The sequence below is a fragment of the Gadus morhua genome, chromosome 12 (assembly GCF_902167405.1).
Source record: "Gadus morhua chromosome 12, gadMor3.0, whole genome shotgun sequence".
Taxonomy (NCBI): Eukaryota; Metazoa; Chordata; class Actinopteri; order Gadiformes; family Gadidae; genus Gadus; species Gadus morhua.
This window is the reverse complement of record NC_044059.1, coordinates 27,385,430-27,397,550: the sequence shown is the minus strand read 5'-3', so window position 1 is coordinate 27,397,550 and position 12,121 is coordinate 27,385,430. Positions and strand designations below refer to the sequence as shown.

General features: G+C 51.7%; 1 protein-coding gene across 1 annotated transcript in view; it reads left to right on the top strand.

The window, feature by feature from the left end:
- polrmt (polymerase (RNA) mitochondrial (DNA directed)) overlaps positions 1–12,121 on the top strand; it is a 42,559-nt gene that overhangs the window by 13,496 nt on the left and 16,942 nt on the right. The window contains exons 7-15 of the mRNA XM_030372981.1: positions 241–408; positions 691–861; positions 1,106–1,345; positions 2,869–3,654; positions 4,129–4,251; positions 5,374–5,496; positions 7,655–7,834; positions 9,330–9,416; positions 11,348–11,461. Coding sequence (XP_030228841.1) covers positions 241–408; positions 691–861; positions 1,106–1,345; positions 2,869–3,654; positions 4,129–4,251; positions 5,374–5,496; positions 7,655–7,834; positions 9,330–9,416; positions 11,348–11,461 — 1,992 coding nt within the window. The remainder of the gene's footprint in view (positions 1–240; positions 409–690; positions 862–1,105; positions 1,346–2,868; positions 3,655–4,128; positions 4,252–5,373; positions 5,497–7,654; positions 7,835–9,329; positions 9,417–11,347; positions 11,462–12,121) is intronic.

Genomic DNA, 12,121 nt, shown 5'->3' with positions numbered 1-12,121 from the left:
TGTAATGGGCATACACAAACTCTGCCAGCAGCAGTAAACTGTAAAAAGGGGTCTTTTAAGGCTTCCAATCAACATCGGGACAAGTGGCCACTGTAGAAATGCACTTAAAAATATTACTTTTTTTTTTTTATATAATGAAAAGGGCGACTCTGTATGTATAACATAGCAGGTTTGCTGGCTCCGAGATGATCCTGTGTACATTAGGCACAGGGATGATTGACATGTGTCTCGCCCTATCAGAGGACGCTCCTGGACGAGCTGCGGTCCCAGTGGAGGAAGACCCTCCTCGCGGCGCTGAAGGAGAGGAAGATGATCCTGGCCAGCACCAAGAGCAGAGACTACAAGCTCAACCTCTACCCCTACCTCTGCCTTCTGGACGACAAGGAATACGTGGACATTATGATACAGGTAGCGTGACCCACAGACATGATCTACATCATCAGACCTGATCCACATCATGACCAAGACCTGACCCAGACCCGATCCACATCATGACTTAGACTTGGTGCACATGAAGTTGGAATCCCTCAGGCAGATAACTTCATTAAATAACTTGATACCATAACTCAGGACTACCTTTTAGCAGTATGGTATCCCCATTCAATAAGTCGATCACTAAATAAAAACATATCTAAAATGTATTGAGCGCTTCGTAAACGCCGGACTGAGGAGAGCGCTGTGGTCCTGCAGAGTGTATCCAACCTGCCCCTGAGCGGAGAGTCCCTGAAGGTCTTGGCCCGGGACCTGGGCAACAGGGTCTACACCAAGTGCTCCATCCGCCAGAAGGGACAGGACCTGATGGTGGAGAAGCTGGGCTCCGTCTACAGCGGCTACACCGACCTGCTTGCCAAAGACACCGAGGTAGACGACGGGCATTCTGGTTCCACACATAAGGCACGCACGGGCGGCGGTTGGCTGGTAACCGGAGGGTTGCTAGTTCGATCCCCGACTCCGACACCCCGAGTGTCGAGGTGTCCCTGAGCAAGACACCTCACCCCAACTGCTCCTGACGAGCTGTGCTGTCGCCTTGCATTGGTTGACACCGCCGTCGGTGTGTGAATGTGTGTGTTCATTGAAATGGGTGTGTCCCGCGGTCTGTGTCCAGGACTGCTTGGCCCTCCCCAGGGAGCAGTGGCTGAAGCTGGAGGCGGCGAACCCGTCGGGCCCCACCCTGCAGGGGGAGGAGCTCCAGTGGCCCTACATCGTCAGCGTGGAGCTGGGCACCTACATGGTGGACCTGATGGTGAAGAACCTGAAGATCAACAGCGACATCCTGAACCCGGCCTACGAGAGGAAGCTCATCCCCATCCTCTACCACATGTACACCTTCCGCAGTACCCGACAGGTGATCCCCTCCACGCGTCCGCAAATACCTTGACGACAACCGACTGGTCATGAGGACTCGTGGTACACATGATGATTAGGTCCATGATGAATTGGTACATGACGAATTGGTACATGCGTACTGTATTTGTCGTCATGGTGAAATAGGATGGTGTCTTTAAAATAGATTGAGGTAGTCACTTGAAAATGGGTTGAGGTGGTCGCTTTACAATAGGTTCAGGTCGACGCCCTAATGAATCATGGGTTTGACTCATGGCTGGTTCGATCCCTGTTGGATGGTTAGCCCGTCTAGCTTATCATACCTTTGAGCAACAGCGCTAATCTCTACCGGCTTACATCTGTATTCCCTGCACAAGTCCCTTTTAGGAAAGGTGTCTCCCTAATGACTATGTTGACTTCCGAAAGAGACGATTAAACAAGAAGACGTCGTTTTATTTGATGACGCAACCATAAATAAGAACCGTAGCCATCGCTTCGCTGCGCTACAATTAGGGCATGTTCTTTTCACACTATATAGACGCCAGCCATAGGGGAACCTGAGCTCCATATATCCTACCCTGCGATGTCCCATGGAAGAGGGGCCTTATGTGGGGCTTATGGGGCCTCATGTGGGGCCATAAGCCCCACAGAAGTCACCTGGGCCTTCCCTAATGAGAGCCGTCGGATCAGTCAGATAAGGCTTTATCGAGTAAGCTGCCATGACAACGGGATTAAGGTGCATAAGGTTTTTTTTTTTTTGTTACATAAGCCGGGACATAAAAAAAAAGAAGACGCAAGAACTAAAATCTAAACAAAAGCAACTGTGTTCCTAGAAATGTAAAGACTTAGCTCTCCTCTACAGAGGGGTATCCATCTTTATGTCGAGCCCCCCCCCCTCCCCCCCTCCACACACACACATCCAGCGCCTTCCCTAGCGAAGCTCAGCGGACCCTCAGACGATCAGGAGCGGATCAATAGTAACGCCCCTTCCCCACCATCTGTGAGCCTGCGGAGGGGAGATGTTGAGTGAGATGAATAGGTCCCAGGCTAATACCTCGGTGTTCCAGCCCGCTCCTAATAGACAGGCTGAGTTACTGCCCTGGGACCCGGGGCACTGGAACAGGGAGAGATACCCAGCTATGGACTCCTGGGTGCCTCGGAAACTTGCAGTACAGAGAACTGCAAGGATGCCTTTGTTTTAACGGGGGATTCCCAAAACCCCTCCCATTCATGGCGGCCGAGCCACGCTAGAGTTTTTTTTATTTCGAGTCTCCTACATATTCACTGGGAGGGGCAAAATCTGACAGGCTTTAAAAGGGAACGAAAACATGATTTATAGTGCCATGAAGCTGATTTACATCATGTGGTGAATTAACCTCATTATGCAAACTGCAATGCATGTGGACACTACAGATTACTCTGATTGTTTTACCAAATTAGTGAACGTAATCAAGTCATTTTTTTAAGTTGCCCTCCTGTCGATGCTGCCTACACGCGCACACGCTTTACCTCTCCGTGACCCCGTGCGCTTCTGCTCCGCCACAGGTGGGCTTCATCAAGCCCCACCCCCTCCTCACCCAGATCCAGCAGGACGCCACAGAGACCCGGCTGACCTTTGACTCCTACGTGATGCCCATGCTGTGCCCGCCGGTGCCCTGGATCTCCGCCAAGTACGGCGGCTACCTGCTGTCGCCCACCAAGCTGATGCGCTCGACGGACGGCGCCACGCAGCACGAGCGGCTGCTGGAGCGCTGCCGCGGCCTGCACCCCGTGCTCGACTCCCTCAACCAGCTGGGCAGCTGCGCCTGGCGGGTGAACGGCCCGCTGCTGGACATCATCGTCTCCGTCTTCAACCGGCGCGGCAGCGACAAGCTGGGCGTCCCGCCGCCGCTGTCGGAGGCGCCCAGGGTGCCCCACTTCAACGCCAACGACCCGGCCTTCACCTCGGCGGAGAAGGCCCACATGAAGAAGGAGGTGGTGAAGGCCAAGAAGAAGTACAGCGAGATGCACAGCCTGCGCATGGACGCGCTGTACAAGCTGTCCATCGCCAGCCACATGCGGGACAAGAAGTTCTGGTTCCCGCACAACATGGACTTCCGGGGCCGCACGTACCCGTGCCCGCCGCACTTCAACCACCTGGGCAGCGACGTGACGCGGGCGCTGCTGGTGTTCGCCGAGGGCAAGGCGCTGGGGGCCAAGGGGCTGGACTGGGTGAAGATCCACCTGGTGAACCTGACGGGGCTGAGGAAGAGGAGCTCGCTGGAGGGCCGGCTGGAGTACGCCAACAGCCTCATGGAGGAGATCCTGGACTCTGCGGACAACCCGCTCAACGTAGGGCACTTTGAACGACTTGCACACAGAGATGCTGCGATACCATATTTTCTGTCCCGATACTCAAGCTCAGGAATCTTGAGTATCGGCCGATAAAGAGTTTATACTGATGCAGCATCTAGCATTGTAACTACTTATAGCACTTGTTTTTATTAAAGGACTCACTTACGATGACGACAATGTATAGTCAGTTCGCTTACTGTCGAAAAAATGTGTACATAGAACCAAGTGCCAAGCACTAACAATGGCTAGGTTAACCCATTCCCTGTATGCAAAAAGGGGGCTAAGATAAGACGCTACACAATGCAAAGTATTATTTTGAAGTGCAAGGACGTACAACCAACAATAAGTGCGTACATCAAGTGCCAGTTCAAGTATCCCTCTATAGGCTGCGATAAGAAAGTCCCGTCGACTCTGAAGTGGTTGTATGGAGGATAAAACGATGGCGTTGTGTTTTGCTCTTGGCTCCACCAGGGGAGGAAGTGGTGGATGGACGCAGACGAGCCGTGGCAGGCCCTGGGCTGCTGCATGGAGATCGCCAACGCGGTGCGCGCCCCCGACCCGGCACAATACATCTCCCACTTCCCCGTCCACCAGGTAACTCTCTCACACACCCCGTAGCCTCGTTCCCCTTCCGTGTCCACCAGGTAACTCTCTCACATACCGCATAGTAAATGTGCCGCATTTAAACGGCGCCTTTCCAACCCGTGGCCACTCGCAGCGCTTTACACTATCGCCTAACGTTCACCCATTCAGACACACATTCACACATGACGTCGGTGTCAACCATGCAAGGCGACAGCCAGCTCGTCGGGAGCAGCTGGGGCGAGGTGTCTCGCTCAGGGACACCTCGACGCTCAGCTAGGAGGGGCCGGGGGTCGAACCAGCAACCTTCCGGTTACCAGCTTAACCCGCTCTACCTCCTGAGCCACATGCCGCCCCATCAGAAAGTTATAAGATAGTTTTGCAGGCAAAACATCGCCTACAAACCAAAGAGAATAACCCGTTACTCACAGTATCTGCTATTCCTGGTCGGCGTAGCTTTGATCTCCTTTATTTAATTTACTAATAATATTCTACAGTAGGCCCCTGGGAACACCATTAATGACCTGGTTGTCCTACAACCTTTTATCCGCCGCTGCAGTAAGTTCTCCTTATTTAATGTCCCTCTCCCAACGTCCAGATGTGGCTTTTAAGAGAAATGCCATTTTTTTGCACAGATGCCCTTTTATCATTAATCTTTGGTATTTTCTACCCCATCCGCACTATAACCAGTTTTAATGCGCAGACATGTGGGACGCACTGGGGGGCCGCAGTACGTCATTAAGAGAGGACTAATGACCCCCCCCCCCCCCCGTATCTCCACGACCAGCACGGCTCTGATTTCTCTTAGAAATGAAAAGATCCCTTTTCATTTCCCTTTCTCCGTGCACACACTTCCCTCACCACCACTTACTTTCATATCCTCCTTCCTGTTTCAAACTTTCTCCTAAACTCCTCTCCCGCCTTTTTTTTTTTTTAATAAATAAATAATTACAAATGTTCGGTGTATTATGTTCGGCCTTTTTACTCCTTTGGCCGAAACCGAACATTATGTTTTGGGCCATTTTCGGCCGAACATGTTCGGTGGCCGAATATTCGGTGTAAATGCATATATTAGTGTAAATGCAGTCCATTCACTGACACCCCGCCCCGTCGCCTTCTGCTCGCTCCCCGCAGGACGGATCGTGCAACGGACTGCAGCACTACGCTGCGCTCGGCCGCGACGTCATCGGCGCCACGTCCGTCAACCTCATGCCCTGCGACGTGCCCCAGGACGTGTACAGTGGGGTGGCCCAGCAGGTCAGTGTCCGTCCGTCTGCCGGTCGTCCCGGCCGCAATGCTGCGGTCACCTGGGTTCAGTTCATATGGGTTCAGCTCATATGGGTTCAGTTCATATGGGTTCACTTCATATGGGTTCAGCTCACATGGGTTCACTTCATATGGGTTCACTTCATATGGGTTCAGTTCAAACTGGTTCAGTTCACATGGCTTCAGTTCACATGGATTCAGTGCACATGGTTGGCAGCAAACCCGGATGGCATTTAGGTGGAGCAAAAGAGCAGCACGGTAAAATGAAGCGAGGCCGGAAGCGAGGTGGAAAATGAACAGCAACATATTTCAAATATTATCACTTTTCGCTGTCATCTGCAACGGAAATTACAACCAGATGCTTCCTAGGAGAAAACACAGGCCTACTGGAAAATAAGCTTCTCATGTTGGTGCAACAACAACCGGAATTAAATGGTATTTTTATTGAAAATATTGGACCTGTTCTTTGTAAACAATACGACATCTCCATGGAAACATCGTCCATCGCAGGTCGGCGTTTTGCCGTCCTGCTGTTCCGTCGGACCTTGTGCTTGCGTTTCCCGTGCCCTACCGACGGTGTTGTCCGTCTATCCTCTGAATTCATGAGACGCAGCCTCCCCCATACCCCCCCCCCCCCCCCCCCCCCCCATACCAGCAACACGCGTGTCTGTTCAATCAGCGCCCTCAAACAAACAGGCTTTCCAGAGGGCTTTATATGAGCAGCAGAACAGTCAGCTGCGTTCCGCAGTTCATCCCCTATCTCGTTCCTGCTCCCCGTGCGTTCTGTTAGTTTCCTTTCGCATTCAGATGAACGACTTCGGGGTCCCAAGGCGGCTGGGGGGATTGCGAGTGTTATGAATAAAATTAAAAGTTTGCCGGCGGTTTTTTGCGCCGCGTGCGTCTCGCGCCGCGGACTTTCTCGCCGTCTCCCGTCCTGCATGGCTGAGCAGTCTAAGCAGACCCCCTCGCCCTGTGGGAGAGCAGGGGGGGCCCGCTCCCCGAGGCACCCAGAAACCAATTTAGAACGCTCCTCCCTGCCGTGAGCCTGCCGATCGCACAAGAGAGAGAACAATTTGGACTTCATAGTAAGACCTATTGATTTCCTTTCTTTGCTGCTCTCTCCTGCTGTACCGGAGGAGACGATAAGTGAGTCTGCTGAGGAGGGGACCGGCCTGGCGCACAGGGCTCCCCCCGGCCGGGCTGCCAAGGAGCCGGCCGCCTGACAGGCGGTGGAGTGGGGTTTTCCAAAGCCTGTGAACATTATTGGCCCGTTTCCATTAGCGTTTTTTTTTGGCCCTACCGTATTGTAGCGCTGATTTTGCGTTTTTTTTTCCGCCGCCGGTTTAAACGCCCCGAGTTGGTCCATGCCTCGCCCGAGACGGACCGTTTGAGGGTTTAGAAAAGAAGCGCACAGTGGTGACGGAGGATATTCTCTTGTCAAACTAAACAGCTTGTTGAAATAGGACGGGTTTCATTCAGATTAGTCTTGGTCCAAAGACTGGACATTGGAGAATATTTCGCGATTGACTGCATGCTTAAAGGCATTACATTTGTTTAGCCTCTAAGTCTATATTTGTGGAGCAAGTTTACTTCCAGGTATCCGCTCCAACCTAGTCCTGGGGGTATCCCTCACTGCGAGAGAGGAAATCAGACCAAGCCCAGTCCCATATCAACTCCCATATCAAGTCCCATATTAATCAGGCGCCCGCAGCTGCGTCTGCTGAAACCCCGCCACACCTGGCCCTCTCCAGCTCGTTCCTGATTCCGTGGAAGCTAATTCCACTGAATTGGAGTCCATAAAGTTGGCAAACGTGAATTCGAAGCAGCCCTAAATGGGATGCTCAAACAGTCACTGACCCCCCGCGCATTAAACGTACATCGCCGTCTAAAGATAACCACCGTTTTTGTACCGTCTCAGTTGCTCTGCAAAATAACCCCAGTGATTGGCTGCAATCGTTCCAGGCGATGCCATGATTGCCCTACATGCTGATGCCCTGTGGGTGTGTGTGTGTCTGCGTGTGTGTAGTCGTCTGCGTGTGCGTGGTTGTCTGCGTGCATGCGGCCTCAAATGTTTACCCGTGCGTATGCGTGCATGTGCGTGCGTGCGTGTGTGCTTTCTCACCCGTCTGCCCTCGCGTGTGCGCGCCAGGTGGAGGAGTTCCGGGTGCGCGACGCGGAGAAGGGGCTGAAGATCGCCCAGGTGCTGGAGGGCTACATCAGCAGGAAGGTGGTGAAGCAGACGGTGATGACGCTGGTGTACGGGGTCACGCGCTACGGCGGCCGCCTGCAGATAGAGAAGAGACTCAAGGAGATTGAGGAGTTCCCCAAGGTACGGGGGAAGGAGGTGGAGGAGGAGGAGGAGGTGGTGGTGGGGGTGGGGAAGGAGGAGGTGGTGGAGGAGGAGGAGGAGGAGGTGGTGATGGTGGAGGTGGTGGAGGTGTTGGTGGTGGTGGTGGAGGAGGAGGAGGAGGAGGAGGAGGAGGAGGAGGAGGAGGAGGCGGTGTATGTGCGAGTGTTCCTCCCTGCTTGTGTGCCCTGTCTGGTTCTATTTTTAGAACAGTGGGGGATGCACTAGGTGGTCTCCCTGTAATAATCTCACCTCACACAAAAGCAGGTATGGTCTCGTTTCGTGGTACAAAAGAAGGCAGATTTAATTATATATACCATAATAATTATGATTGCAATCGTAATAATGATACTCATCTCAGCAATTACGATTCTTAGAAACATGATTTCATAATCCATGATTATATACCGGTAGCCAACTTAAATTATGCCTGATGATTATATGACTATGAAATAATGACAATACCTTAAGAACACCATGATGGCATTAAGAATACCAAATGTGTGTGTGTCTGTGTGTCTGTGTGTCTTTGTGTGTTATCCTGTCTGCTTGGCCAGTGCTACGGACGCAACTCTGGCCAGTCACGCTTTATAAAACACTTTTAAAAATAGCTCTCTAATTGAGGCGGTGCTGGAGGAGAGGCCGTCTGATCGATCGGCCGCCCTCCTCCGGCGGAGTATCAAATCACAACGAGCGTTCTCAAACCTCCCGACGGCGCCCTTCTGTTTTGGACGGCCCGAGACCCATCCCTCGCACGGAGGAGCCCACCGCTAATCGCATTGTCCGTGCGATACGTCTGCGATGATACCGTGACACCACTCTCCTTCTCCCGCTCAAGTGTATCTTCTCATCAAAAAAGCCCCCAGGATCGTGTTAAAGGACCTCTGCTCAATGCCTCTAATTGTATAAGCGGCGGGGATCGGGGCGGCGGTAATTGTGTGAGTGATGATCACAGAGGGGGGGGTGCGGCCCGGAGCCACGCAGCAGCGTGAGCGGGAAGCGGGGGCCGGGGGTAGAGATGTTATCGCCGTAACGACGTGCGTGTCAGTTTGGATGGGCGATTCAGCTCGCCACGCGTCCATCCGTCATACAGGGCGAGCACCCCTGCGCCCGTAGCCAGCTATGGGGTCGCCGAATTTTTGCAGAAATAAAATTTAAATTAGAAACTAAATACAACTCTGTACAAAAGCAGCCAGTGAGAACTACTCTGAGATGCGTAAATGCTTAGTTATTCATTCTTAATTCAGAGGCTTGTTACTTTGTGTGTGTGTGACAAGCCCCCCCCCCCTAACAAAACTGAACCCCCGCAACTGATATCCTACTTTTCAAACCCTGGCTACGGCCCTGAACACACCAATGTTCTTTGGTTTCTTTCCGTCCGTAACGTTGTTTGCACTCGTTATATTTACAGTAGGAAAGTGAGTTTTGTGTTGACGTTGTTTTTTAAACGTGTGACTCTCTGCGTTTGTGTTCTCAGGAGTACGTTTGGGACGCGTCCCATTACCTGGTGCGTCAGGTGTTCAGCGGGCTGAAGGAGATGTTCACTGGAACCCGAGAGATCCAGGTGGGTCTACCAGGAACACTCATCGCCATTATATTGGTCTTTTTTTCAATCAGCCCGTTGACTTGAAGCCCCATCGCTTGGGATTATTGGTCAGAATGGAGGCTGTTGATTGAAAAAGTCCAAGCGGTGGGCTTGTCTCTGTTCACCAACACTTCACTGCTCTCCACATGAGCCTGAAATCACGAAATATGTTGTTTTTTGTAATTAGTTTTTCATCTTTTCATATGTCATCTATATTCATCTAAATGGTCAAAAGTTAGCCACGCTGGTTGTCATGCAGCCATCAGGTCGTCTTCCAGTCTGCTTTTGCAGTACCCTACGCTGGATGGATTTCTCCGGTCAAAATCAACCCGCCTTTATTTTCCAATTCGGGAGGGAACACAGAAGCGAGGCCACAGATGCACTTTGAAGTAGCCGCCTGGAAGTCTGCACGTACACGGCCGCACACACGCGCTCGCGTCACGTCTCCGGGAGGAGCCGTCGCTGACCCAGTACCAAATATAGACGCTGGTTTTTCATTCACACTTCTGAAAGAATAGCTGTATTTACTATTACGCCAGCAGCTGGAACCATTCATCACCCAGAGTCCACTTAGAGGTCCAATTCATTTAGAGGGTACACCTGGTGGCAGCGCAGATGGAGAACAACAGTGTGTGTGTGTGTGGGTGTATGTTTGTGTGTGTGTTCCAACCCCTGCTGGGAAATCTGTGAGACAACGGCGGCTGAGATGAAGAATTCAACTTTTCTGTTCCCAGCAGGGGGGTTATGTGTGTGTGTGTGTGTGTGTGTGTGGATGCACATGTGTTATTGTTTTTGGCGTGTGTGTTTGTGTGCGCTTCAGTGAATGTGTGTGTTCTCTTAAATAGGTCACATCCTGCAGAGGTGTGGTGGGTTTGAGCGAGACGATCAATACCGAGATTCCTCATCGTTGGCCTCACTTTTCTGACGTGCCCGTTCGCCACCTTTCTCTTCCTGTCTTTATCCCTCTTCATCCTCATGATTCATCCGTCTTATCGCTGTCTCTATCGACGTGGCTCATTCTTTCTGTCTCTTTTTCTTTTAAAGGTAAGCCATCGTCGTCTTTATCTCGTGTCTGGCTGCAGACGAAGGGAGGGAGGGAAAGAGTAGGGCAGAAGACACTTGGAGAGGGAGAGAGGGAGCTAGAGAGAGAGAGATAGAGAGGTAGAGCAAGAGGGAGCTAGAGAGGTAGAGCTAGAGAGAGAGAGAGGGTGAGGAGCAGCTCATGAATAGAATTGGGCTCATCGACTGCTGCCTAGAATTGCTGGGAAGCATTTGACTTTCCTGTGCCTGTTCTTGGTCTGTCTGTACTTTGTAGTGTGTGTGTGTGTGTGTGTGTGTGTGTGTGTGTGTCTGTGTGTGTGCGCGCGTGGGTGCCGGCTGTGCTCGCCGCTATGCGTGTCTATGTTCTCTGCACTGTGTGCACGTGGGATACCTGTGGGACATGAACAGGGCTACCTGTTTCTCTGAGATTAATCGTGGGCAGAGAGAGCTTACGCCGACAGCACGGTCGCGCCGCCGGCTGTTGAGTGTGCAACAATCCCCCCCCCCCCCGTACTGCTGGGTTATTTTTACAGACGAGTCCATAGACTGGGGGCAGGTGATCACAGCAGAGTCTCCATTCACCCTGCAGTCGTCCTCGCTTTCTGTTCACTGCCGTTTGGATTTATGTAAAACAGCCCCACTGCAGAAGTAAGGCAAACAAATCAATGTGGCAAATTGTCATGAACCGTGCAAACAAAGACAATGTTTTCCTGACATACTCGCACACGCACACTCCCCACCCACCGCCGTTGACCCCTCTCCGCCGGGGACTGCGGGTCTGCCCCCCCCCCCCCCCCACATTGTCCCCCCTCCCCTCTCTGGTGGCCCGGGGTGACCTGTGATGGGTGTTCCCCGTCTTGTCGTTGCAGGACTGGCTCACAGACAGCGCCCGGCTGATCTCCAAGTCGGGCCGCACGGTGGAGTGGGTGACGCCCCTGGGCCTGCCCATCATCCAGCCCTACCACCGCGCACGCAACCAAGTGGTGAGTCACGTGACCACAGCGCACACACGGGGCGCGTGTCGAGAGGAAGGACAGACATGTACACTGTGTCGTGCAATGTTTTAGGGGGAGGGTTCGTTATTTTAAATCAATTCGATTAACATTCTCCTTTAGGTCATTTAGCAGAAGCTTTTATCCAAAGTGACTTACAATGAGTCCATTAGTCAGAAGAAAGACAAAAACAATATATTGCTTTGGGTACAGTAAGGATGTTTATCCTTACTGCAGTGCACTTTGAATTGTTGGGTTAACACATTCCCTGTATACAATGAAGAAAGCTTAAATATAATAAGAATTGTAGCAACTGTATTGTTTTTTTATGTGTTAAAAGCTGACCATTAAAGTTGGTGAAATTTTCCATATAACTTAATGCTAAAGGTAATGTACTGGCTGATTCTTAATTATATTTATAAAGTGCCTTTCAAAGTGCCATACAGTGCTTAAACAGCACATGCAAGTTGAGCCAGAAGAAGTAAATGCTAATGTGTCCATACCCCAACCCCTGCTCACAGTTTGATCGTGCTGGGGCCGTGGTTTCTCCTCTCTGTATTCTGGGCGACTAAATGCTAACAGACAATGTAGCCAGTGGCATTTCCATCAGTCTTCAAAAAGTCACTGGGTGACCTTTGGAGGAATACATGT